General features: G+C 56.1%; 1 protein-coding gene across 1 annotated transcript; it reads left to right on the top strand.

Annotated features, from left to right (window-relative positions):
• The first annotated feature begins 444 nt into the window (after nucleotides 1–444).
• On the top strand, nucleotides 445–26,090 carry CELSR3 (cadherin, EGF LAG seven-pass G-type receptor 3). Its single transcript, XM_006892933.1, has 35 exons — nucleotides 445–4,464; nucleotides 6,052–6,702; nucleotides 7,079–7,304; nucleotides 7,589–7,704; nucleotides 8,033–8,121; nucleotides 8,229–8,386; nucleotides 8,962–9,125; nucleotides 9,406–9,531; nucleotides 9,621–9,790; nucleotides 10,191–10,376; nucleotides 10,885–11,001; nucleotides 11,375–11,546; nucleotides 11,711–11,852; nucleotides 11,946–12,066; nucleotides 12,225–12,408; nucleotides 12,710–12,811; nucleotides 14,343–14,437; nucleotides 14,616–14,825; nucleotides 15,053–15,248; nucleotides 15,509–15,664; nucleotides 16,030–16,204; nucleotides 16,766–16,933; nucleotides 17,122–17,248; nucleotides 17,333–17,539; nucleotides 17,694–17,868; nucleotides 18,073–18,185; nucleotides 18,622–18,704; nucleotides 19,208–19,331; nucleotides 20,759–20,875; nucleotides 20,997–21,145; nucleotides 21,800–21,909; nucleotides 22,271–22,429; nucleotides 22,946–23,146; nucleotides 24,038–24,914; nucleotides 26,063–26,090. Exons 1-35 carry the CDS (start codon nucleotides 723–725, stop codon nucleotides 26,088–26,090), a joined length of 9,936 nt encoding a protein of 3,311 aa, XP_006892995.1. The 5' UTR covers nucleotides 445–722.
• Nucleotides 26,091–27,655: the final 1,565 nt, after the last annotated feature.

Below are 27,655 nucleotides of genomic sequence, written 5' to 3' on the forward strand. Positions count from 1 at the left end.
GAACAGTTGAAGCTATTGTTTGGGCTGTTTCTAGCTCAGGTCCCCATCCGCCCACCCTCAGTCCCAAGTTCCCATCAGGTCCTCCTGTCCAGGACAGTTAGAACGCTCTCTTTACATTTCATGGGCCCTAAGTAATTTGGACCAAAAAAGTATTTAGACCAAAATCCTCGACAGGGTTGAAGAGCACTGTTCAGGAAGGATGACGAGAGACTCACAAGCAGATGGAAAGATGGGAACTGACGCGAGGACACCAAGGGAGAAAAAGGGAAGGCCGATAAGGGCGGTGGTTGAGAGAGGGGAGGGGCGGACCTTCGCACAGTTCAGCACCCTGGGCAGCAATTCTGCCCTTAATAAAGATGGCGGGAAGAGCTTCTGTAGTCTTATCCGCCATGCGCGATGGGTTATACCACTGGGTTCGGAGCGTCGGGGCGGAGGTGGAGCAAACCATCGGGGCGGTCGGGAGCCATGTTGGAACGGCAGGAGGCGGCGGCAGCGGCGGGGATGCTGTGGTGGGGGCGGCAGAAGCCCGGACCGCACGCCAGAGGGGGTCTGACTGCGGAGTAGATGGTGCCCAGAGGGCGGCGGCAGCGCCGAGCGACAGGACGAGGGGCGGAGGGCCGGGGCGGTGGCAGGGGCCCCGGAGGGGGCCCGAGCGGCGGGGCGGGCCCACAGCCCAAGCCGGGGCGGGGGCCAGCAGAGGCTGTACGGGGAGGCGGAAGGTGATGGCGAGGAGGCCGCCGTGGTGGGGTCTCGGAGGACCGCCGACCTCGCTCCTCCCGTTCCTCCTCCTCTCTTTGTTCCCCCTCAGTTGGGGGGATCAGGGGGGTGGTGGGGGCCGGGGCTGGGACCCCGGGGTAGCTGGTGCTACGGGACCTTGGACGCGGAGTGGCAACGGGGGCTTAGCTCTTTGTCCCGAGACGCCCATGGTCCAAGAGGATGGGGAGTCTGGCCTAGGAGTCCGGGGACCCGGCTTCGTGGGGCTCCGAGGGGGAAGGCAAAACATCCGGAGCGGTCGAGGAACCCCCGAAGAGCCAGACGCAGTTCTGGGTGCAGAGCACAAGGCCCAAGCATTGGCTAATCAAAGGCGAGAGACAGGACAGACACCAGGGTCCCTGTTATGTTGGCGCCCAAAGGTATCCTGTGGTGGGAGGACAGGACCCATGCAGAGAGACGACCCGCCAGAGGCTCTGTCTTCAGGGGTGCTGGGCCTGAGGGACAGTTCGCCCTTCCCTTTGGACCTTCTGGCTCGGACCCGTGGCCTTAGGCCAATGTCATTCCAGAAGAACGCTGGAAGAGGTGCCCGCAAAAGGGTGGGAATCGCTCACCGCTGCGGGGAATTGGGGGCACTGGAGCATCGGGGTCAGAAAGAGAGAGCAGCGATATCCCGAGCGGAAAGGCCCCCCTCCCCGCCGGACTGCCTTCCACAAACTGCCCAGTCAGTCTCTGGCCGGGATTCAGCACCGCGCACTGCACGGACAGCTCCCGCACCTGTTTCAGCACCGCGCGAATCTCGGACAGCTCCCGAGCCGGCGCCCGAGCGCATGCGCCCCGGCAGTCTCCACCACCGCCGCTTTCTCCCACAACGCCCTGGGCCGCGCCCCCCAGGGGTCAGGGCGCCGCCGGCAGCCTGGAGAATCCCGACCCCGAGTCGGGCACGCCTCCGTCGCGCCGCAAACCGCCATCCACAGTTTCCCCAATACAACTACCAGGCGCAAGTTCCGGAGAACGAAGCGGCGGGCACCGCGGTGCTACGGGTGGTGGCGCAGGACCCCGACAGCGGCGAGGCTGGGCGCCTGGTCTATTCGCTCGCAGCGCTCATGAACAGCCGCTCGCTGGAGCTGTTCAGCATCGACCCTCACACTGGGCTCATCCGCACCGCGGCCGCGCTGGATCGAGAGAGCATGGAGCGTCACTATCTGCGAGTTACGGCGCAGGACCACGGCTCCCCGCGCCTTTCGGCCACCACCATGGTGGCTGTAACAGTGGCTGACCGTAACGACCATGCACCGGTGTTTGAGCAAGCCCACTATCGGGAGACACTTCGTGAGAACGTGGAGGAGGGCTACCCCATCCTTCAGTTGCGTGCCACTGACGGCGACTCGCCTCCCAACGCCAACCTGCGCTACCGCTTTGTGGGACCTCCGGCAGCACGCAGTGCTGCTGCTGCCGCCTTCGAAATCGACCCCCGCTCTGGTCTCATCAGCACCAGTGGCAGCGTGGACCGTGAGCACATGGAGAGTTACGAGCTGGTGGTGGAAGCCAGCGACCAGGGCCAGGAACCAGGGCCACGCTCGGCCACCGTACGTGTGCATATAACTGTGCTGGACGAGAACGACAATGCCCCCCAGTTTAGTGAGAAGCGCTATGTGGCTCAGGTGCGTGAGGATGTGCGCCCTCACACGGTGGTGCTGCGCATCACAGCCACCGACCGGGATAAAGATGCCAACGGACTGGTGCACTACAACATCATCAGCGGCAACAGCCGTGGCCACTTCGCCATTGACAGCCTCACTGGTGAGATCCAAGTTGTGGCACCTCTAGACTTTGAAGCCGAACGAGAATATGCCTTGCGCATCCGCGCACAGGATGCAGGTCGGCCACCACTGTCAAACAACACAGGCCTGGCCAGCATCCAGGTGGTGGACATCAATGACCATACACCTATCTTTGTCAGCACCCCTTTCCAGGTCTCAGTACTGGAAAACGCACCTCTGGGCCACTCTGTCATCCATATTCAGGCAGTGGATGCCGACCACGGGGAGAATGCAAGGTTGGAGTACTCCCTAACTGGTTTGGCACCTGACACACCCTTTGTGATAAATAGTGCCACGGGCTGGGTTTCTGTGAGCGGCCCCCTGGACCGTGAGTCTGTGGAGCATTACTTTTTTGGTGTGGAGGCACGAGACCATGGCTCGCCTCCACTCTCGGCCTCAGCCAGCGTCACAGTGACTGTGTTGGATGTTAATGACAACCGGCCTGAGTTCACTATGAAGGAGTACCATCTACGGCTAAATGAAGATGCAGCTGTGGGCACCAGTGTGGTCAGTGTGACTGCTGTAGACCGCGATGCTAATAGTGCCATCAGCTACCAGATCACAGGTGGCAACACCCGGAATCGCTTTGCCATCAGCACCCAAGGGGGCGTAGGCCAGGTCACACTGGCTCTGCCACTTGACTACAAGCAGGAACGCTACTTCAAGCTGGTGCTAACTGCGTCTGACCGTGCCCTTCATGATCACTGCTACGTGCACATCAACATCACAGACGCCAACACTCATCGGCCTGTCTTTCAAAGTGCCCACTACTCAGTGAGTGTGAACGAGGATCGGCCGGTGGGCAGCACTGTGGTGGTCATCAGTGCCTCTGATGATGACGTGGGCGAGAATGCTCGCATAACCTATCTCCTGGAAGACAACTTGCCCCAGTTCCGTATTGATGCAGACTCAGGGGCTATTACACTCCAGGCTCCCTTGGACTATGAGGATCAGGTCACCTACACACTGGCCATTACAGCTCGGGACAATGGCATCCCACAGAAGGCAGATACTACTTACGTGGAGGTGATGGTCAATGATGTGAATGACAATGCTCCGCAGTTTGTGGCCTCCCACTACCCAGGGCTGGTCTCTGAGGATGCACCACCTTTCACCAGTGTCCTGCAGATCTCTGCCACTGACCGTGATGCTCATGCCAATGGCCGGGTCCAATACACTTTCCAGAATGGGGAAGACGGGGATGGAGATTTTACCATTGAGCCTACCTCTGGCATCGTCCGAACAGTCAGGAGGCTGGACCGCGAAGCGGTGCCAGTATATGAACTGACAGCCTATGCAGTGGACCGAGGTGTGCCCCCGCTTCGCACTCCAGTCAGCATCCAGGTGACAGTGCAGGATGTAAATGACAATGCACCTGTCTTCCCCGCTGAGGAGTTTGAGGTGCGGGTGAAGGAGAACAGTGTCGTGGGATCGGTGGTGGCCCAGATCACTGCTGTGGACCCTGATGAAGGGCCAAATGCCCATATCATGTACCAGATTGTGGAGGGAAATATCCCTGAGCTGTTCCAAATGGACATCTTCTCTGGAGAGCTGACAGCTCTCATTGACTTGGACTATGAGGCTCGCCAGGAATATGTGATTGTGGTGCAGGCCACATCGGCCCCTCTGGTCAGCCGAGCCACTGTGCATGTCCGCCTGGTTGACCAGAATGACAACAGCCCTGTGCTAAATAACTTCCAGATCCTCTTCAACAATTATGTCTCCAACCGTTCCGATACCTTCCCCTCAGGCATCATTGGACGCATCCCTGCTTATGACCCTGATGTCTCTGACCGCCTCTTTTACTCTTTTGAGCGTGGCAATGAGCTGCAGCTGCTGATGGTCAACCAGACCAGTGGGGAACTTCGACTCAGCCGAAAGCTGGACAACAATCGTCCACTGGTGGCTTCCATGTTGGTGACTGTCACAGGTGAGGGGCAGAAAACAGGCAAGGGACTCAGTGACCCCAATTTGTTAGCCACAGGGTTCCACAGGCTACCTCAAACCAGAGTAGAATTTCTGAACTTTCCAAGATTCCCTCTAATGGTAGGTGTCTACAGGGTCTGCCATAGAGCTGATGAGGACTCTGTTTAAGTTTTGGGGAAGTCTCTGGTTCCCCCTCCCACATTAATGTTCCAGAGCATCTAGGAGACCCCATAAACACTGTAATAAACTTTTTTGGAGGGGGGTTGGCGGGGACAGGGGCACGCGTGGTGTGCGTCGAGGGGAACCTGGGCTAGCACGCCAAGCCAGTTGTAATAAACTTTTAACCCAGGGTCAGCCTTCCACCCAGAAAGGCTTAGAGGCGCTGGAGTAATGCCCTGGAGGTCCTAGATAAAGCCATATAACTAGTAAGTTTCTATTACATCTATGTTTAAATGAAAGGTCACTTCTCATCCAGTCTGACCTACCTTCACAGTCTCATTCATCTGTACAGGAGAGAGAGGCCAATGTTTAGTTGTTAGAAACAGCATCTTATTCTAGAAGCTTCAGGCAAAGAGCAAGCCTACATTGGCCTGGGTGCTATCTAAAGGACTGCCCTTTAGGAGAATAGCCAGAGGTTCATCTACTTTCTTTCTGCCTGCACTGTTACAGGCATTTACAAACCATGACTTTATGGGTAAGATGCAGGTTGGAAAGGTTCTCACAGTGCCTCTGGGGTGCTGCAGAGGTAGGGGGACAAGCTTCCTGGGGGTCATTCCCCAACTCTGGAGCATAAGACTTCTGGTCTTGCCAGAGAAGGTACAGTCTTAATTTATCCATCATCTCACTCCACAACAAACCCTCCTTGATCACCACTGCCCAGTAGGATCTGGAGACAAAAGGAACAGGCACATAAATGACTCATACTCATTTCTGGGAGTGGCCCCTCAGGTCACAAAATCGATTCTGAGGGAATGGGCAGTCACTGAACCGAACGTTGGGGTTAAAGGAAGCCAGGGCTCCAGGGCTCCTGAAATGAGAGAACTTGCTCACCCAGGCAGGGTTCTGGGGAGAGGGATATTTAGTAGTCACTGGACCAGTACACACTCCAGTTTCATAAAGGAGAAGTTTGCTAATCCATGAGAAATGTAGCCCTGATCAGTGGGTTCTTCACCTGGAACCTTCCTTGTTTCCTGGAGACATGCTGTTGTTCTGTTATCATAGGAGGTAGGGGAGATGAGGAGCCAGTGACCCTGTCACCCCTTTGAGTCCTGATTAGGAGTGGCTTGCAGACCACGGTCATGACCATGGAGGACAGTGGCTCACTGGTGACGTTTTTGTGTGCTCTTAGGAAGTCTTTTTGACTCACAAGTGGTGTTGAGTGTTGGATGGTGTAGACCCCTCTTTGGGCAGGAGTGGGAAGCAGCAGCCTGGTTCTGGGGAATAGATGGTCACACTAGCCCCAGATCCTCTTGTGCCCTGGTGGGGTCAGTCCGCTGACTCACAAGTGCCAGGGGATCAGGCAATCAGTCACTGACCCCAAACCTGCTTGTGTTCCAAGCACAAGGTTGACTCGGCTCTTGCTTGCCCACAGATGGCCTGCACAGCGTGACCGCGCAGTGCGTGCTACGAGTGGTCATCATCACCGAGGAGCTGCTGGCCAACAGCCTTACCGTGCGCCTCGAAAATATGTGGCAGGAGCGCTTTCTGTCTCCACTGCTGGGCCACTTCCTCGAAGGTGTGGCTGCGGTGCTTGCCACACCAGCCGAAGACGTCTTCATCTTCAACATCCAGAACGACACAGACGTGGGGGGCACCGTGCTCAACGTGAGCTTCTCGGCCCTGGCCCCGCGCGGGGCCGGAGCGGGTGCGGCGGGGCCCTGGTTTAGTTCCGAGGAGCTGCAGGAGCAGCTGTACGTGAGGCGCGCTGCGCTCGCCGCCCGCTCGCTGCTCGATGTGCTGCCCTTCGACGACAACGTGTGCCTCCGTGAGCCCTGTGAGAACTACATGAAATGCGTGTCTGTGCTTCGCTTTGACTCCTCCGCGCCCTTTTTGGCCTCGGCCTCCACGCTCTTCCGACCCATCCAGCCCATCGCTGGCTTGCGCTGCCGCTGTCCTCCTGGCTTCACTGGCGACTTCTGCGAGACGGAGCTCGACCTCTGCTACTCGAACCCTTGCCGCAACGGCGGTGCCTGCGCGCGGCGCGAGGGCGGCTACACTTGCGTCTGCCGCCCGCGCTTCACCGGTGAGCGGGACGAGTGGAGAACAGGGTGGAGCTGGGTGTGCCTAAGGTGAAGGCAAGGGGCGGGATTGCGAGGCCAGTGAGTCCTGGGCGTAGCTGCTGAACCAACCAGAGCCGGCGTGGGGCGCAGTTAGACCAGAGGCTGCACCGCCTGAGACTGGGCGCGGGGCTGGAGAGAAGCAGGGCCTTCTGAGAGAGCCTCGGAAGGAGGCGTGGCCATGCGCAGGGGGCGGGCCTCGGTGCGGGGGGGCGGGGCCGATCCCTATTGGCAGATGTCCAGAGGGCCCGCCTAGGGAGGGCAGGGCCTCGGCGGGGCGGGGCGCCGCGTAGCGTGGTGAGGCGTGGTGGTGACCGTCTCTGACAGCACCTTGGTTTCCAGGGGAAGACTGCGAGTTGGACACGGAGGCTGGTCGCTGCGTGCCTGGTGTCTGCCGCAACGGGGGCACCTGCGCCGACGCGCCAGACGGCGGCTTCCGCTGCCAGTGTCCGGCGGGCGGCGCCTTCGAGGGCCCCCGATGCGAGGTGGCGGCTCGCTCCTTCCCGCCCAGTTCCTTCGTCATGTTTCGGGGCCTGCGACAGCGCTTCCACCTCACGCTGTCCCTCTCGTAGGTGCCCGCCCCACGTCTCTGAGCGCGCCTGCCCTGCAGTTCAGACCCTGACTCAGAATCCTTTATCCCTCATCCTGACACCACCAAGGCACTGCCCTCTCCCCATGTTCTGATCCAGAGTCTCAGAGAGCCATTGCCCACGTGCCTTCTTGCTTCCTCTCCCCGCAGCTTGTTTCTTTTTCCACCCCAGCATGAACTGCGCTCTGTGAGCTTTTTAGTTACAGGGCTGGTGGGCGTGTGAGAGTACCTGGTTTATGATGCACCCCGTCTTCCTCACCCAGGTTCTCAACAGTGCAGCCAAGTGGGCTACTGTTTTACAATGGTCGCCTGAATGAGAAGCACGACTTCCTGGCCCTGGAGCTCGTGGCTGGGCAAGTGCGGCTCACATATTCCACGGGTGGGTGTCCCCAAGGGGTGTTTGTGAGGGCCAGTGAGTGCATGTATGACATAACTAAGGGCAGTAGGCCCTGTGTCCCCACAGATTTGCCCCATGACACACCTTACAGACAAGATGAACTGCTCCCCTGGCCACTTCCTATGGAAAGGTCCACCTCTCTGAGGAATGTGTCCAAAGGCACTGTAGTCCAGCTAGGGGGGTCCCTAGTAGGGAGGGTGAGATATCTGACTGCATCTAGGCTGACCTTGGAAGTAGTTGTTCCTCCATGATTGGGAGAATGGGGACAAATCAGCAGCTCCAGACAATGTCCACACACGTCCCCTCACAGGCGAGTCCAGCACGGTGGTCAGCCCTACGATTCCAGGGGGCCTGAGTGATGGGCAGTGGCACACAGTGCATCTGAGATACTACAACAAGGTGGGCACTGCCCTTGGTGTGAAAGCCTGAAGGGAACTGGGATCTCCACCTTCTGCCCCTTAGGGGTCAGCCTGGGACCCCTGTTGACTGGTGTGCCTGGGTCTTAGCCCCGGACAGATGCTCTGGGGGGTGTTCAGGGGCCCTCCAAGGACAAAGTGGCTGTGCTGAGCGTGGATGACTGTGACGTAGCTGTGGCCCTGCAGTTTGGAGCAGAGATTGGCAACTATTCCTGTGCAGCTGCTGGTGTGCAGACAAGCTCCAAGAAGTGAGCACCCCTCTTCCAGCCCTGGTCCCACTACCTTCTGACTTCCAGACCCACCCCTACCTTTCACATGCCTCACTCCCCATCCCAGCCAGCCAAACTCCCTGTCGTTTGCCTGAAAACCACCAGATTTCCCTTTCCCCTTCCTAAGACCTTCTTAGGTCACTACCTCGTAGTCTCAGGCCTGTCTTCTATTCCAGATGCCTCTTACCCACACAATCCTCCAAGTCTCTTTTCCAAGCCCTATTCTATTTAATTCTTTAGTCTCACCTAGCCCCTTAATCTATTGTACAGCCTTCAAAACTCTGTTTTTCTCCCACTCCAGCCACTAAATATCTCATTCCTTATTCTAGTCCTTAGCCTCATCTCCTTCAACATCCTGCAGCCCACCTGCCTAACATGAGCTGCCTTTTGTACCCCTACGACTAAAGTAATGCCCTAACTCCTTTACCAGCATAGCCTTATCCCCCTTCTCAATCACCATTCCTTCTCAGTCTTACCCCTCAAGTTCAACACTCCCCAGGAGCAACCCCACCCTGGCCCCAGTCCCACCAATGACCCAGACCCCTGACTCCCAGGTCTCTGGACCTGACGGGCCCCCTGCTCCTGGGAGGTGTCCCCAACCTCCCCGAGAACTTCCCCGTGTCCCACAAGGACTTCATCGGCTGTATGCGGGACCTGCACATTGATGGCCGCAGAGTGGACATGGCGGCCTTTGTGGCAAACAATGGTACCACAGCAGGTAAGCCTGTAGCTTCCACCAGACCCACCCATAGCCTTATTCCCTTTATAGTGGGGGAGAGAGAGCTGCATGGAGGTCCCCATATCTGGCTTCACCCTGGTCTCCCTTGATGACAAGCACCAAGTCACAGTCTTGCCTTTGGTCAACTCCTACCAACCCCAAGAGAATACAAGGCTAAGATCGTGGCCTCTTTCAGCTTCTCTGACCACCTATGCCTTGTCCATCACTCATGCCCACTCTCCTATGTTCTCACATCGCCCATGTGCCTTCCTCCCCTCAGGCTGCCAGGCCAAGCTGCGATTTTGCGACTCAAGCCCTTGTAAGAACAGTGGGCTCTGCTCAGAACGCTGGGGTGGCTACATCTGTGATTGCCCCGTGGGCTTCGGAGGCCGAGACTGCCGGCTCAGTGAGTGGGCAGCCCCCGGCAGGAGGGGCCTTGGAACAAGTTCTGTTTCCAGGGTGGGGCTTGTGACCCTGCTCCTCTTATCCCCTCAGCTATGACCCATCCTTACCATTTCCGTGGCAACAGCACACTGAGCTGGGACTTTGAAAATGATGTGATCATGTCGGTACCGTGGTACCTGGGGCTGGCATTCCGGACACGCGCAACACAGGGGTTACTGATGCAAGTACAGGCTGGACCACACAGCACGCTCCTCTGTCAGGTGTGTCTACCTGCCTGCTCCTTCTCTGGACCCTCAGCTTTCAAACTCTGACCCACCAAGCAATGTATTTATTGCTTCAGACCCAGTCACATAGCATACCCTTCTCCGTTTGATGCAGCTTTGGGCCCTGTCCCTGTTCACCGCTGTGATATCCTCAGTGTGTAAGGTCCTAGCACAGCTCTTGTGCCGGCTGTACAGATGCACAACCCTTAATTCTGATCCTACTGTCGTCATTACGGCGCCCGTTGGCATGAGCCCTTCTGTGCCTGTGTACTGCCTTGACTCTGCTATTCTGACTTCTGATTTTCCTGTCCTCTAAGTTCTCTGATTTTGCCTCTTGATACCCCGCCCCTAGCCCAACATGGGTCTCTGATCTTATGCCTTTGCATTCTTTCCACAGCTGTATCAAGGGCTGCTGTCTGTGACAGTGACCAGGGGCTTGGGCCATGCTGCCCACCTCCTCCTGGACCAGGTGACTGTCAGTGATGGTCGATGGCATGATCTACGCCTGGAGTTGCAAGAGGAACCAGGTGGCCGGCGGGGTCACCATGTCCTCATGGTTTCATTGGACTTTAGCCTCTTCCAGGTCTGACCTTTTACCCTGGGGTTTTTGTTCTCAGCTCTCCAACCAGATTCATGTTGTTTTACCCCAGTAGTGCTTCTCAACTCCCTGCAGTGATCTCCCTTTAGCCCCTCCTCATGTCCCTTCTCTGAATCCACCCCACTAGCCAGACTGGTCCACTTCACTTACTCCTTATATACCAGGGAGGCCCCTCAGATCTTTGATCTGGTCTTTAGGGGATCTTTGCAGCCATCCCTTTACCCACGTCCTGGACATCCCCTCTAGTCTCTGTCCCCAAGGTCAGAATCACAGAATTTCAAGATCATTCTGAGTCCAGCTTTGGGATGAAACTTTCCTGTCCATCACCCTCCATGTCCCCACAGGTCCTCCATTCAGTCCCAGACTGTTCCCCTGATGTAGGGAGATGGAGCATGGTCTTGTAAAACTAGCACAAGTCTGTGCCTGACCTGAGGGTTAGACAAGAGTCGATTGGACTCCCCTACCCCTAGTGCTGACCTGTCCCCTCCCCCAGGACACCATGGCAGTGGGGAATGAACTGCAGGGCCTGAAGGTAAAGCGACTCCATGTGGGAGGACTGCCCCCCAGCAGTGAGGAGGAGGTTCCTCAGGGTCTGGTCGGCTGTATCCAGGTGGGGGTCAGCATGAGAGCATGATATGGTGGCATCAGGGGTTAGAAGTCAGGGGTTACTTGGCACTAGAAAGAAAAAAAGACATTCAAGTGAGGGCTGTCATGGGTGGGGGTAACCCAACACCATCAGACGAGTCAGGACTTTCTGTGGCATTGGGGCTCATAGTCTAGGTTAGATTATCAAGAGTGATTAGAAACAGCACAATTAGAGGCCAATGGGAGGACTGAAGTGAGAATGTCAGGGCTAGACCCTGGGGTTTTGGGGGGTCTGAGGGCAACTGCATGTCAGGGGTCATCAGACCAGACTGTCTCTGTAGGACCTGGGGCTGAGGTGCTTCCATGTGGGCCTCACCCTTGGCTGGATGTATCCATAGGGGGTATGGCTCGGCTCCACGCCCTCAGGGTCACCAGCTCTCCTCCCTCCAAACCACCGAGTGAATGTGGAGCCTGGATGTGCTGTGACTAACGCCTGTGCGTCTGGGCCCTGCCCACCCCACTCAGACTGCCGAGACCTCTGGCAGACCTTCTCCTGCACCTGCTGGCCAGGTGGGGCCTTGAGAGGGTTAGGGGAAGGGTGGTCTGGGGAGGAGCCAAGCATCTGTGGGGAGGACTGAGAGACTGCAAAGGTGTGGGAACTGAGAGAAGCAGATGCGTACACCCTTTTATATACTGTGTGATCAGTGTTCTACACCCCTCATTCCCACCTGCAGGTTACTATGGCCCAGGCTGTGTGGATGCCTGTCTGTTGAACCCATGCCAGAATCAGGGCTCATGCCGGCACCTCCCTGGGGCTCCCCATGGCTATACCTGTGACTGTCCAGGTGGCTTTTTCGGGCACCACTGTGAGCACAGGTGAGGAGCTTAGGGCTGAGATGATGGAGGGAGCTGGCTGGGGTGCAATCTCATTGAGAGACGGGGCCACTTCACCTGGATGTCAACCCCTAGGATGGACCAGCAGTGCCCTCGGGGCTGGTGGGGGAGCCCAACCTGTGGCCCCTGCAACTGTAATGTGCACAAGGGCTTTGACCCCAACTGCAACAAGACCAACGGGCAGTGTCACTGTAAGGTGTGTCTGATCTCTGACCTTGTAGCCCTTTTCTGGACACACACACTATGCTCTTGACCCTGTTGCCTTGATTCCACTCTTCCCCCCAAGCCCTGCTCCAAGACCCCTGCCTTAGACGCTGACTTCTGACCTCAGGCCCCTGACCCATCCTCAAACAGGAGTTTCACTACCGACCCCGGGGCAGCGACTCATGCCTTCCATGTGACTGCTACCCCGTGGGCTCCACCTCGCGCTCCTGTGCACCCCACAGTGGGCAGTGTCCCTGTCGCCCAGGAGCCCTTGGCCGCCAGTGCAATAGCTGTGACAGTCCTTTTGCAGAGGTGACAGCCAGCGGCTGCCGAGGTGAGCAGACTCCACATAGCTCCAGCTATAGAGAGCTGACACCAGCTTGCTGCCACACAATATCAGGGTCCTACTGGGTTTTTTGGGGAAGGGGCTCTGGGCGGTGTCTTCTGAGGGAAGTTGCTTATACTTCAGGAAGCCATTTGCTCCAAGTACTTTACTGGCCTGCTACAGAGTCTGGGCTGACGTCTCATAGCAGACCAGTGGGGTAGTGGTGGGAAGCAGGTCCTGTGGGAGTGGTGGAGAGACCCTGGGACCTGGCCTACCCTTGGCTGTCTGACTCTGACTCCTTCTTCCCCAGTGCTCTATGATGCATGTCCCAAGTCCCTGAGAGCTGGTGTGTGGTGGCCCCAGACCAAATTTGGTGTCTTGGCCACAGTGCCTTGTCCCCGGGGGGCGCTGGGTGAGTATGTGGGCATGGGAGCCCTGCTGAGGGGTAGGGTGGGCTCATCCTCTGATCGCTGGAGCTATTCTTCTCCTGAGCTGGGTGGTCTTGCTCCTACAGAGGTGGGAGTTGAAAGGGAGGTCCTTGTGGGCCCCTCACCCTCACTGCCCTCCTCAGGGCTCTGGGTCCTTCCCCACATCCTCACTGAGCCTCCATCTGTTTCTCCTGGCTTCTGGGCAGGATTGCGGGGTACAGGTAAGGGGTACGTGTTTGCTCAGGTGCGCTGACCCCTCCCATTGCCAGAGCTTTTGCAGACCTCTCCTTGCCATCTGAGATCTCTATAGATCCTTCCTTGCTGCTTGAGGTCCCTGCAAACCCTCCCTGCTGCCTGAGGTCTCAAAAATCTGTTCCCAACTGCCTTATGTCCTGGAAGGTCATCAGAAACTCTTCCCTGAAGACCTCTCCCCAGGCCTGAAGCTTCTTACAGACCTCTGTCTACTTCCAGAGGCCTCTGCTGGCCTCTGATCACTGCCTGAGGTCATGCAGTCCCTTCCCCCGCTGGCTGTGTCTCGGGACCTGGCACACTCCTGCCTGCTGCTTGAGGGCCTCCCCTTGCTGCTTGAGCTTCCCTGCAGAACCCTCACTGCTTGAGCTCGCTGCTGTGGCTAGACAAAGATTGGCCGTGTGCGCATGCTCACATGTGTGTCTCTCTGTACCTGCGCACGTGTCTGAGTCTGTCGGAATAGGGAAGGTTCTGTGTTGAGGTCAGAATCCCTCTTGCTGGTGGCCATGAACTCTCTTGAGAGTCTCAGGTCAGTTGTCATCCTATCACCATCCCAACCCCACATATAAGGAGAGGAGATAGTGACGGAGCTACCATGGAATTGTTTCAAACTGCGAGATACCATCCTGACACACACATACATAATGCATTTTGGTTACAGAATATTCCTGAAAGACCTTTTCTTTTTTAAAATTTTTTTAATTATTATTATTTTTTTTGTTATTAATTATTATTTTTTATGTGTGTACCATCAAATTGGATCTGATCGGTACAGGAGGCAATTGTTCCTACTTCTTCAGCAGAGCATCTGGTGGATTTGAACCGCACACCTCTGGGACTGCAGTGCAGCTCCCTGCCACTAGGCCACCAGAGCTCGCCTGAAAGACCTTTTCTATGTCAGCATGTCTGTGTGTGAGAGAACACTGTGTGTGTGCTTGTCCTAGGCCATGTACTTGTGTATGTGTGTGTATGTATTTAGTTATGTAGTGTGTGGGTATGTATTTATATATGTGGTGGGGGATGTGTATATATGCATTTGTGACTCTACTCTTGTATTCTCATTTATGTGGTTGGGTCAGGATGGCCCACAAGTCTCTCACACGTTGAGTGACACTCAGCTGGGCTGAGGGCCAGGAGCATAACCACAGATATCCCATTGCTCTGGCTTCTGCCTCAGGGCTACCCCTAAGACCTGGATGGGTTCTGGTCAACTCCTCAGTGAAGATGTCGAGGCCTCAATTCTTACTAGAGGTTGCGTGTCCCCAGGTGCTGCTGTGCGACTGTGTGATGAGGACCGAGGCTGGTTGGAGCCTGACCTCTTCAACTGCACTTCCCCTGCCTTCCGAGAACTCAGCCTGCTGGTAAGATGCCACCAGATCTCCTCTGGGGCCCTCAGGGAGCAGGCCCTACTCCCCCCCTCCGGCTTGTGGTGGGGCCTAAGTAGCATATCCCGGCCCTTAGCCTCCTGAACTCTGCCAGGTTTCCCCTGTGCTGGGCCTGGAGAACTCTGCAGCAACCACTCCGTCCTTATGTTGGCAGCTGGATGGCCTTGAGCTGAATAAGACAACACTGGACACCATGGAGGCCAAGAAACTGGCTCAGCGGCTGCGAGAAGTGACCGGCCACACTGACCATTACTTCAGCCAAGATGTCCGAGTCACTGCCCGCCTGCTGGCCCACCTCCTGGCCTTTGAGAGCCATCAGCAGGGCTTTGGGCTGACAGCCACTCAGGATGCCCACTTCAATGAGGTGAGACAGGGTACCCTCTACCCCCAACCCTCTGCTCTTAGACCATGATCACTGGCTTCTTAGACCCCCAGTCTTGGCTCCTAGCTCAGCTCCCCCTCCAGTATCCCCCTTTTCTTTTGTCCTCCTCACCCATATAATAGCCAACCTATTGGGATCCTTTTGAACACCTGACCAGACCCCTCAGCTGTCCTCCCCACTTGGCTGATCCGAGCTGTACCTCTCTCTAGAACCTGCTATGGGCTGGCTCTGCATTGCTTGCTCCGGAGACTGAGGACCTGTGGGCAGCACTGGGACAGCGGGCCCCCGGGGGCTCCCCAGGCAGTGCAGGGCTGGTACAGCATCTGGAAGAGTATGCAGCCACCCTCGCAAGGAATATGGAACTCACGTACCTGAATCCTGTGGGGCTCGTGACACCCAATATCAGTGCGTAGCGGATGGGGAGGGAGAGGACACAAGGTTGCGGAAAGGTGGGGACCTAGAGGCTCAGGATGCTGAGAGCTGTCCATGGAGGGTGGTCAGGAGGCTGGGTGGCCCCTTTTGGGGTTTGCAGGGTCAGGCTCTGCAGTGATGGCAAGGAAGCTGTGGATTGTGGGAGATGCATACAAATTAGGGGTAGGAGTGAGCAGAATCCTTAGCAGGGGGAGGAGCCTATGGCTGACCTCACTCTTCATCTTCTTGGGTAGTGCTCAGTATTGACCGCATGGAGCACCCCAGTCCGACCCGGGCGGCCCGCCGCTATCCTCGCTACCACAGCAACCTCTTCCGGGGCCAGGATGCCTGGGACCCTCATACCCATGTATTGTTACCATCCCAGTCCCCCCGGCCATTCCAACCAGAAGGTAAGAATCCTGGGGTGACCCCTGGGCCAGGTCTTATTCCTCTGTTCCTTTCAGGCCAGATACCACATTGCCCTCTTGACCACTACCCCTTTGCCGGACGTTCCCCATATTCGCTGCTCTGTGGAATGCTCCCACGTCTACCCCCCCACACACACACCCCTTCCTACTGGCCTCACCTTGCTAGATGTGCAGGGGTCAGCTCTGGGGAGCCCTTCTTGGGTTTCTTCCTTCACAGACTTTCTGCTTACACTCCCCAGTTCTACCAGAAAGAGGGACCCTCATGCTTGTTCAGAGATGGGTGGCCAGGGTCAGAGGTCACTAACAGTGGCACCTTCTCCACCCCACCCCCACCCCATCCCCGGCAGTTCTTCCTTCCACCAGCAGCAGCACAGAAAATGCAACAGCCTCGAATGTGATTCCCCCACCTGTCGCCCCGGAGCCTGAGGCCGAGCCCGGAATCTCCATCATCATCCTCCTTGTGTACCGCACTTTGGGGGAGTTGCTCCCTGCTCAGTTCCAGGCCGAGCGCCGGGGCGCCAGGTACCATACACAATGCTGCTTCCAGACTTCTTTCCCTGAGCTCTTCCATGAACATCTAGCCGACCCAGTGTCCCCTTTACTTGGTGGTCAGAGCGGCTACTCCCAAACATCCAGAGATGCTCCTGTGCACAGCTCCCACGAGCCTTATCCACACAAGGCTGCTTGTGAATCATGTCCCCTAGAGTTGTGCTAAGTGGCAGAGCTGCACGGTGACAGACACAGAGGCATGGAGGGGACAGTCACTTATAGACAAGCAAACTGACCGATCAAGACAGACAGGCCAAAAACGAGACAAAGACAGGCCAGCTGATGGAAGCCACATGAGGGTGGGTGGCAAGACAGGGTGAACTGCCTGAAGCCTCTCCTGCCTCAGACTTCAGCTTGGGCAGTAGGTCTGGTGGCCTCTGCAGCAGGGAACACACCATTTCTTTAGGGTTCTAGCCCCTTGGTCTGGGTTAGCCTCACATGACAGTCACTTAAATGGGCTTCTTAGAAGAGGCAGCACTTGGAATCGGCAAGGACTGGGCGAGGTATCCCAACTCAGATGAGCTGTCTCCCCAGGTTGCCCCAGAACCCCGTCATGAACTCCCCTGTGGTCAGCGTGGCCGTGTTCCATGGTCGCAACTTCATAAGGGGTCTCCTGGAGTCTCCGATCAACCTTGAGTTCCGCCTGCTGCAGACAGCGAACCGGAGCAAGGCGATCTGCGTGCAATGGGACCCACCTGGCCCGTGAGAATGCCCATTTCTGAAACTCTGGGTCCCATTGTTACCCCCTGGGAGGCCCTGATGTTCTTATATGACCAGATTTATGGGCATGACCTCTCACAAACCTGTCTGTCAGTGGGCACTCCCCCAAGGGGTCACGCAGTGGACCCTTCCCCAGTGGGACGGTAGACCTGATGGCTCTGTGGCTACAGGGCAGAGCAGCGCGGCTTGTGGACAGCGAGGGACTGTGAACTGGTGCACAGGAACGGGTCGCACGCACGGTGTCGCTGCAGTCGGACTGGCACCTTTGGGGTCCTCATGGATGCCTCCCCCCGAGAGGTAAAGCCGTGCTCAGAGTCCTGTAGGGTTGAAGTGACAAAGGGATTCTGCCCGACACCACAGTGACCGTCCTTGCTCCCACAGCGCCTGGAGGGGGACCTGGAGCTGCTGGCCGTGTTCACCCATGTGGTCATGGCAGTGTCTGTGGCCACACTGCTCCTGACCGCGACCGTCCTGCTGAGCCTGCGCAGCCTCAAGTCCAACGTGCGTGGCATCCATGCCAACGTGGCGGCGGCCCTGGGCGTAGCAGAGCTCTTCTTCCTGCTGGGGATCCACAGGACCCACAACCAGGTGCAGGATCAGGACAAGGGGGTCAAAACGGGGGCAGTGGTCAGGAGTGTTCAGGTTGGGGCCAGGGTTTAGGGTGAGGTCCGGGAGTCAGATGGCCTGAGGGTGAGGAGCAGGAAAGGGCAGGAATGGTCCTGACGCCTCGCCCTGCCCCCAGCTGCTGTGTACTGCCGTCGCCATCGTCCTGCACTACTTCTTCCTCAGCACGTTCGCGTGGCTCCTGGTGCAGGGGCTGCACCTCTACCGAATGCAAGTGGAGCCCCGCAATGTAGACCGTGGTGCCATGCGCTTCTACCATGCACTGGGCTGGGGCGTGCCTGCCGTGTTGCTGGGTGAGGGCTCTGCCCACTGGTCTCTGTCCATCACATGGGCATGATTCCTAACCCTGTCCCCTAGCCTTCTTCATGTCCTCCAAAGCTCAGCCTTGGAGTGTCATCCCCTCTGGGCAGAGCCTGCCTCACCCCTTATTCCCACCTATGGGGGTGTCAGCAGCTGGAACATACTCCCTTTGGTCCTCCCTCTTCCTTTCCTCCCAGGCCTTGCTGTTGGCCTGGACCCTGAGGGCTATGGGAACCCTGAGTTCTGCTGGATCTCTGTCCACGAACCCCTCATCTGGAGCTTCGCGGGCCCTGTCATCCTAGTCATCATGGTGAGCGCCCTGTGCTGGGACCCCCACGTGCATCCTTCATAGGGCCCCTGCAACAGATGTGGTGATGTCATGGCTCACCCTGAGGGATGCCAGCTGGCCTTCCCCAAGCTTTCTGGGCTCAGTCTCCATTTCTGCTCTCTGGTTACTGTGCAAGCATTCCTCGCTCTGTTGTCATGGAAACGGGGCATTGGGCTGGAGACTTGGATACTCTCTCCTCCTTTATCTGAGTAGCTCCATCTCTCAGTGTCTAGTTCTCCACTCCCCAACCTTTGACTTTTTCTGTGACCATATATCCCTCTTTCCCTTTGTGTCTGATCTCTCTCTTTCTCTGTCTCTCTGACTGGTTTATTTCTCACTGGCTTTGTCCCTGTGAGCCTTGCTTTCTTTCTGTTTTCTTTCCTGTCTCTCACTTCGCTGTCTCACTTTCTCTGTCTAGATGAACGGGACCTTGTTTGTCCTCGCCGCCCGCACATCTTGCTCCACGGCACAGCAGAGGGAGGCCAAGAAGACCTCCGTGCTGTGAGTTGGCTGGTGGTGGAGGGGGACTCTCAGGGTGCCAGACCTCTGCTGGGTGGGGTCTGGGGTCCCCCTGTACATCTCTGGGTCCCCTGTACATCTCTGATGCAGCCTGGGTTCCAAATTCTGGGTGAGGGGGATGCAGTCACACCCACCTTGGCCTTCAGTCTGGCATTCTCTATGCTTTGCCCCCACATGTACTTTCCCCCTTTTGTCTCCCCTTCCCCTGGGTCTCCCCAGTATTTCCCATATCCTCCTCTGGCTCATTTTGTTCCTTGTCCCTCATGCTGTCATGGCCCCCACACTCCTGCGTGTTCCTTCCATCTCCTCACATGACTCCTCAAATGCTGTCTTGATTCTTTGTGTGACCTAGTGCCTGAGACCTCTCATGTTCTGACGTGAGTTCCCATCTTCTGTGTCATCTCGTGTCACCCCCACATGCCCTCCAGTGTCCCCCATATGTCAGTTGTATAACCTTTGTGTGTCCTTCCATGTCCCCACAGCAGGACCCTTCGCAGCTCCTTTCTCCTGCTTCTCCTGGTCAGTGCCTCCTGGCTCTTTGGCCTTCTGGCAGTCAACCACAGTGTCCTGGCCTTCCACTACCTCCATGCTGGACTCTGTGGCCTCCAGGTAACTGTAGTGCCCCTCACACACTCCAGAGCCAGGTGGGGCTGCAGCAGCCTGGACCTAACCCTAGGCAGAACAGTGACCCCAGGTGGGGTGCAGACCTTGGCTTGACCTTCATTGACACTGAGGCATCTGGCCCTTTGCTCATCCACACTGACTAAGTTATCTAGAGCTGCTGTAACAGAACCACCGCCAGTGGACAACTTTAACAGAAATGTGTTTGTTCACAATTTAGGAAACTAGACATCAGAATTCAGGGCACTGGCATAGGAAGGCTTCCTTTGTGCCCCCTCTCTGCCAGCTCCAGCGCCGAGTTCTTCCATTCCTTGGCTCCTCCTGCCATCTATCATTCCCCTTACTGTGTTACTTCCTCTCTGTGTCTGATGCCTCTTTTTCTATCTCAAAAGCCATTTGGTTTAAAATACACCTTACACCGATAGAGGGAGCTCTGGTGGCCTAGTGGGTTAAGGAGCTATGCTGCCAACCCAGAAGCAGGCTGTTCAAATCCACCAGCTGGCCCAAGGCAGAAAGATGAGCAGTCTCCTACCTTGTGATTTACATACTCTGAAAACTCACTGGAGGGTCAGCAATGAATCATTTCCAACTGGGTGGCAATGAGTTGAGTTTGAGGAAGATACAGCCATTCCTTGGAGGACATGATGCTGGGAAGGCTGGAGGGTTGGTAAAGAAGAGAAAGACCCCCAACCAGGTGGATTGACATGGTGACTGCTACAGTGGGCTCTTGTGTGTCAGGAAGTGTGAGGGTGGCTCAGGATAAAACAGGGTTCAGACCTTTTGTTCATAGGGTCCATGGTACCTAACAACAACAATGGCCCCACAAACATGACAAAGCAACCCCAAGGGGATCTCATCCATAAGGATGACTTTAAACTCATTGCCATCAAGTGAGCACTGACTCCTAACTGACTCCCCATTGTATTTCTCAGGCTGTAAATCTTAGGAGGAATGGTGTGTCTTTGTGTTAGCAGCTCAGTTCTGTATGGATGACTCCACCAGAGCTCCTGTCCATATGTATAGGGACACATGTTTTTTGGGGACACCATTCATTCCCTACCTAACACCATTCACAGACTTTTACTGACTCCAGTCACACACTGACTTCTCACCATTCCTGCTGACTTGCCCTATTTTTCAAATTTTATTTATTTATATGTGTGTGTGTTTACTGTAGAGTCAGATCTGACTGGTTACAGGTGATTGCTCCTCCTTCTCCAGTGGATTTGAACCTTGCGCCTTCAGGATTACAGTGCAGCCTCTTGCCACTAGGCCACCAGAGCTCCTGACTTGTCCTCTTTTACTGAGCTTCGTTGGACTCCTGGCTGACCCACAGTGGCTTATGCTGACGCCTAACACCTAGTGACCCTCCCCTGACCTTTTCTGCTTTCTCACTTATCCTCGCTGACCCACAGGGCCTGGCAGTACTGCTGCTCTTCTGTGTCCTGAATGCAGATGCCCGGGCTGCCTGGACGCCAGCCTGTCTGAGCAGGAAGGCAGCGCCTGAGGAGGCGAGGCCAGCACCTGCGGCGGTGAGGGACTGCCCGGGGATAGGTTGGGAAGGGGTCTTGGGAGGCCAAGACTCCAGGTCTCTCCACACCTCCAGGTCTCTCCAGGCCGGCCTCACACATTATTCCCCACCTCATCCCCCAGGTGCCAGGAGCCTACAACAACACAGCCCTCTTCGAAGAGAGCGGCCTCATACGGATCACTCTGGGTGCCTCCACCGTCTCCTCAGTGAGCAGTGCCCGCTCTGGCCGCACCCAGGACCAGGACAGCCAGCGGGGCCGCAGCTACCTCAGGTTGGTGGGAGGGCCACCTCATGAGGGGCACACCGGACCGGGGCGAGGTAGAAAGTGGGCAGTGAGAAGGGCCTTACTGGGCTGCCTCTCTGGCCTTCAGGGATTGGTAACTGTTACTGTAGGTGGGAGAAGGAGGTTTTGGAGGCCTCTGAATGGTGGATTAGGGGTGAAGATGGAATGCGCTGAGGCAGGGAATATGAAAAATGGCACAAACTTGTCTGTGGGAGGGAAAATCAGTGCTGTAACAGGGCCTCAGGGTTTTTGAAAAACACTCCCAGGTCAAGTCTGGGCTGGATTAGGGATCTGCTGGGAGTGGTAGGAGTCACAAAAGCCGGGCCCAGGGCCATTTCCTTGTCTCAGAATCTGTGGGGTCCCCACCCCAAAGGAAATAAGCCTTTGGGCCAAGGCCTAGTAATTTTCTCCTGGGGAGGCTGGACCCTGAACTCCTGTCCATCCATCCATCCATCCATCCATCCATCCATCCATCCATCCATCCCATACTTCAGGTAGTTAATATCACAAGGTCTTCAGAGTAGTATGTCTGCCATCATGCCAGAACCTGGGTCCCTGCTGTTGCCTGCACCCCAACTCTTCCTCACTCAGACCTACCAGCCTCCAGAGAATCCTCTTTGATGGGGGCTCCTGCATTTCTAGGGACAATGTCCTGGTTCGACATGGCTCGGCTGCTGACCACACTGACCACAGCCTCCAGGCCCACACTGGCCCCACTGACCTGGATGTGGCCATGTTCCATCGAGATGCTGGTGGAGGTGGGGGTCTGGGCCAGGGCGGAGGGGCACATTGGAGATCTCTCCTGGCCTTTCTCTGCCCTAGACTCAGAGCAGTGGCCCACTGGGCTGGGGTGGGGTGAGCTCTCCCCAGGTCACTAAGGAGCCAGCCACCCCATGTGCCAGGTTCCCCATGCTCCTGTCTGACCTGATCTGCCACCGGATAAGTCCCGGCCCTTCCTCTTCTTCCCCACCCCATGGGCCCTCCAGGTCTCCAGCCCCCAGCCCTTTGCAGCACCTAGTCTTGAGACCCTTCAACCTGGGTTCTTTTCCTCACCCCCTAAGTCTTCCCCAAGCCACTGCTATGCCCTCCTCCCTCTGACCTTCCCAACCCCAGGTGCAGACTCCGACTCAGACAGTGACCTGTCCTTGGAGGAGGAAAGGAGTCTGTCCATCCCATCTTCAGAGAGTGAAGACAATGGCCGGACACGGGGACGTTTCCAGCGTCCACTCCGCCGGGCAGCCCAGAGCGAGAGGCTCCTCACCCACCCCAAAGGTGATGAGGATCCCTTGACCCCATGCCCAACACTCCACTGTCCAGTTGTGTGTGACTGAAGGGGCCTGGGGGCTCCCTGAGGACGTCTTGGTCTAAGTCACTGGGAACCTCTTGGGGTCCCTATCCTGGGGTTATCACCCCATGAACCTTTCTCCATCCAGCCTGCCAGTGGCACTCTGCTGGCTAGAGAGCAGGGCCTACTTGGTCAGTAGAGTAATGCATAAGGGTGCTATAGCGTGATCTGCCTTCTGCACGTCAATCACCTCGTCCTCCCTGCACACCAACGTTCAGCCTGGTCTTCCTGACTCCTCAATCCCAGAATCCCACTTGTCCCCTGGTTTCTGTCACTCCAGCCTGGGTGCGGACAATGGGCAGCTGTCACTAACCTCCTTACCAGGTTCATTAATATCTCAGAGATACCCTCTTACTCCTACCTTTGCTTAGTGAGAATAGCCAGCATGTCAGGGATCACTGAGGTCAAGGGTCACTTGAGTCTGTAACCTATTGACTCTACAGATGTGGATGGCAATGACCTCTTATCCTACTGGCCAGCGCTGGGGGAATGTGAAGCAGCTCCCTGTGCCCTGCAGACCTGGGGCTCCGAGAGGCGCCTGGGGCTGGACACCAGCAAGGATGCAGCCAACAACAACCAGCTGGATCTGGCCCTGACCAGTGGAGACGAAACCTCCCTGGGCCGGGTCCAGCGACAGAGGAAAGGTATTGATTGATCTTGGAGACTGCCCATGCCTTGATGCAATGGTTTCTGCCTCCTGACCCTGATTCACAAGTCTCCAGGCTCAGCCCAACCCTGACCCAGGAGGTTCTTGCCACCCTCCATACCCCAGCTTGCACTGAGAGAGTCAGTGCACCTGGTGAGGGGGTCCCCTTACAGTTCCATTCAGCTTTATAGGACCCTGGGAACTGTTGCTTCCCACCTCCAGGTTCCAAAGACTCTGCTCTAATATAGAAGGCTTCTGTCTTCCAGGGACCCCTAAGGTTTGTCCCTGTCCCAACCGAAAGGGTTTCTGCTCCCACCACTTCACGGCAAGGAACCTGGGGGCTGCACCTGCTTCAACCCAGGGGATTCTTGCTCCTCTGACCCCAGGGGAGGTATTGCTAGGACCCGGAGGCTGCCCTACTCTAACCTCAGGCAAGACATGCACTCACAGGAGACCCTCCAGGAAGTTTCTGGCCTCTGCCCTCTTCCCCATGGGTTGCTGCCTCCTTGCTGCCGTTAGGTTGTTAAGCTGTTTACAACAGAATGCAGTCTGCCTGATGCTGTGCCAGAGTCCGCTGTTGCAGACATAGTGTCAATACATTTTTTTTCACTCACCCACACTTTCTAAACATGATAGCCTGCCTTCTCCAGAGACCTGCCCTTCCTAAGACATGCCCAAATTCTGTGAAACAATGCCTCCTGAGGAGCACTCGGGCTGCCCTTCTTTCCAGACAGGCTTATTCTTTTGGCAGTCCATAACATAGTCAATTATCTCCACCACCACAAGTCAAAGGCATGAGTCCTTTGGTTCTTCCGTATTCATTGTTCAACTTTCATGTGCGTGTGGAGCAGCTGAATTCCTGCCCTGTCTCCACTTGTTCCTTCCACAGGCATCCTGAAGAACCGGCTGCAGTACCCATTGGTTCCACAGACCCGAGGCATCCCCGAGCTGTCCTGGTGCCGCGCAGCAACCTTGGGCCACCGTGCAGTGCCAGCTGCCTCCTATGGCCGCATTTATGCTGGTGGAGGCACAGGCAGCCTTTCACAGCCAGCCAGCCGCTACTCCTCCCGAGAACAGCTGGACCTGCTCCTACGACGGCAGCTGAGCCGAGAGCGACTGGAGGAGGCTCCTGCCCCTGTTCTGCATCCTCTGAGCAGGCCAGGTTCCCAGGAACGCCTTGATGCCGCACCTGGCCGCCTGGAGCCCAGGGATCGAGGCAGCACTCTGCCACGGAGGCAGCCACCTCGGGACTACCCTGGTGCCATAGCTGGTCGCTTTGGGTCAAGGGATGCGCTGGACCTAGGAGCACCCCGAGAGTGGATGAGCACGCTGCCCCCGCCCCGTAGTTCCCGGGACCCTGACCTTCAGCCTCCACCTCTGCCCTTGAGTCCCCAACGGCAACTCTCAAGGGACCCCCTCTTGCCATCCCGGCCCTTGGACTCTCTGTCCAGGAGATCGAACTCACGGGAGCAGCTGGACCAGGTGCCTAGCCAGCACCCCTCACGGGAAGGCCTCGGGCCACCCCCACAGCTGCTCCGAGGCAGAGAGGACCCAGCTCCTGGCCCCAGCCATGGCCCCTCTACAGAGCAGCTGGACATTCTCTCTTCCATTCTTGCCTCCTTCAACTCCTCAGCCCTCTCCTCCTCCGTGCAGTCCTCAAGTACGCCCTCGGGGCCCCATACTACTGCCACGGCCTCTGCTCTTGGGCCCTCCACTCCACGCTCTGCCACCTCCCACAGCATCTCAGAGCTATCGCCAGACTCGGAGTAAGCATGGCCATGTCATCTGTTCACACTCTTATGTTGAGGGCAACAGCCCATGTGTAGAGTAGGGAGGAATTGTCAGGTAACACGTGGGTTACCCAGGCTCAGCAGACAGAACGAAGAGCTCATCCTGTCAGAGGTTAATAATTTATTCATTTAGTCAATACTTTATTCCCTGTCTGTGGGTGCTGTGGAGTGGGGCTCCCAGGAGTTGACTGCATTTCAGCATCTCAGATGCTTGTGGGGCACCTGTGGACAGACATAGCAGGGAAGCAGGGGGGATCTACAGGCCTGGGCTCAGGAGGAAATGTCTTCAAGAACACCTCTCGGGAGGCCACACACACCACTGTTTAAGAGATGGGCGTCCTCCCTAAAAGGAGTCAGAGAAGAAATGACAGGCAAGCAGAGTCAAGAGTTTCCAGGTTTTGAGAACCAAAATGAGAGTTGATTTTCAAGAAAGAGAATTAAACCGAATCAGGTTTTAGGAATTCGTAGAGACGGTTTTGTGGGGAAGGAGTCTCATGGAGTGAGGCAGGAAAAGCCAGCAGAACCTGAGCAGAATCCAAGATTGGGGAAAACAGAAAAACAAGGAAAAGGCAGAGAGGCTGGGAACTAGGACCCCAGAAGGATTTCAGAGAGTAGAGATGAGAAGAAACGAACTCATCCGCTGGGCCCCTACCACCTATCCTTGGGGTCTGGCGGATGGGAGGTGGTCTAGGAGGTTAGGCAGGGGCTCAGGTTCTGAGTTTGAGTTCTGCCTATCACCTCACTAGATGTGTGACTTGGGGAAGTTACCTGACTTCTCTGAGCCTCTGTTTCTTCAACTATAAAATGGCTCTGTAATCAATATGGAGATTTAGAAAACAATTACTTGCAAGTATTGAACAGGTAATCTATACATAATAGAGACCTGCAAAGCACTTAGAGAAAAGATGTAGATGACTGAGGGCCCTTGGTAAGGAGTCTTGGGTTCTAGTATGAGGACTTGGGAGTGGACACAGAGGGAGGTGGCAGTACCGAGACACAGAAGGCAAGAGACAATGATGCAGAGGGAGGTGGATTAAGCTGAGTCTGGGGCAGAAGGGCTCCTGGGACCCACCGGACTGAGCCCTCTCAGTGATGACCTTTGCTTTCCACATTCACCTTTGCAGAGTCCCCAGGAGTGAGGGTCACTCCTGAGAAGCAGTCGGTGCAAATGAGGACAAGCGAAGGGTGATGAAGGAGCTGGGCTGATGGAAGAGACTCCAGCCGCCAGGGGCTGACCCCAAGCAGCTGTCCGCAGCTCTCCTGTGGTGGCTGGGCTAAGGGTCCATGCGCATCTGTGAGCATGCGTGTGACAGGTGCAGGCAGGAACAGAAGGACTTTTATACGTTTTGTACCTTTGTAACCAGAGAGATATGTTTATGTTATTTTTCAGCTTTTCCGTCCCCCCTGAGGGGTCTGAGGCTGGGCTGGGGGGGAGGGGATCAGAGGGAGAGAGGTACAGAGCTTGAGCTTGGTCCCACTTGGGTCCTTGGAAAAAACAGTCTTTTTCTCTTTATCTCACTGGGGTGCCTATACTTTCCCAGGTTGATTTGAATATTGTAGGGGCCCAATTGTGCAGAACTGATCTTTGCTTCTTCTCAACTGTCCCAAGGGCCAAACTTGTGGGGTTAAGGGTTACTCTTGCAGATGGGGATCCTCTCACCTCCTCCCAGAGATTCTCTCATGCATCCTTCCCAGGGGATACATATGTTTCTTAAGGGGAGTCCCTGCCATTTACTGCCTTATGACCTAGGACTGATGCTGTGGGGTGCTGGTGAAGCAGCAGAGGTGATGATGTTTACAGAGCAAGGCTTCCCTTCCCCCCATCGGGAAGGGTCAGGTCTCTATTCAGACATTCCTGCAGGAGGTGGATGGATGTCATCCCTTTGTTCACTCCTACCCTGTTAGGAGCAAAAACTGTCTGTGGTGCCATTTCATTCCCCAACACTGCCCCCTGGTAGAATTTATTCACGGGGCTGGATGGGAAGGAGAGCCAAGGGAGCAGATATAAGGGAATTCAAGACCCTGAATGTAGACACTCCTGCCTCTCATGTTTACAGGAACCTCTCTGGCCCCAGGCTCCGGGGCTGGCGGAAGTGACTCAATTCCACCCCTCCTTTCTTCCCTTATTAAGGGGAAAATGACTGTTAGGACTCTGTTCAGAAAAGTCACTTTTATTATCTGTCAGATGTCATCCAGGATTAGGGACTTTTCAATTATGTTACTTTGTTTACAGGTTAAGGTTTTTTTAAAAATGATTTTTTTTTACTTTGTTTACAGTTAAAAACTTTTACACTTCGTTTACAGTTGAGAATGTTTTATTTTTTTCATTGTTTACAAGTAAAATTTAAGGGAAAGTGGGAGAGAGTCTTGGAGGAGCCTCCTGTGAGGACCCTGGACCTGGCTGCCTTAAAGGGGACTTCCTATCCCTCAGGCCAAAGGTCAACCCTGAGTCCCCCCCATCGCAATGGCAGACCCAGAGGCCTGCAGAATGGGTCTTCTCTTTCCATTGGAAACAGTGGTTGGGGAGTGTTCTGTGCAGACACCCCATACACACATGGGAGGCAGTTTCCAAGGAGATTAGAAATCCCACTTCTCTGATGCCAAACCTCACCAGCCTTGACCCCAGCTCTCTTGACCTAGAAGGATCCCAGCCCCTGAAGAGCTGCTGGGTTTGCTGGGGGGTTGAGAGAGTGTTTGCCTATGTCCTAGGTTCTGTA

This window comes from Elephantulus edwardii, unplaced genomic scaffold (assembly GCF_000299155.1).
Source record: "Elephantulus edwardii isolate Elephantulus edwardi_28Jun2011 unplaced genomic scaffold, EleEdw1.0 scaffold00121, whole genome shotgun sequence".
Taxonomy (NCBI): domain Eukaryota; kingdom Metazoa; phylum Chordata; class Mammalia; order Macroscelidea; family Macroscelididae; genus Elephantulus; species Elephantulus edwardii.

Bases quoted from the DNA above. Each gene is read 5' to 3' on its own strand.
- CELSR3 (XM_006892933.1), top strand. From the start codon at position 723: ATGGCGAGGAGGCCGCCGTGGTGGGGTCTCGGAGGACCGCCGACCTCG. The intron at 12,812-14,342 runs GTGAGTATGTGG...GCGTGTCCCCAG, and splicing joins TTGTCCCCGGGGGGCGCTGG to GTGCTGCTGTGCGACTGTGT. The intron at 19,332-20,758 runs GTAACTGTAGTG...GCTGACCCACAG, and splicing joins CTGGACTCTGTGGCCTCCAG to GGCCTGGCAGTACTGCTGCT.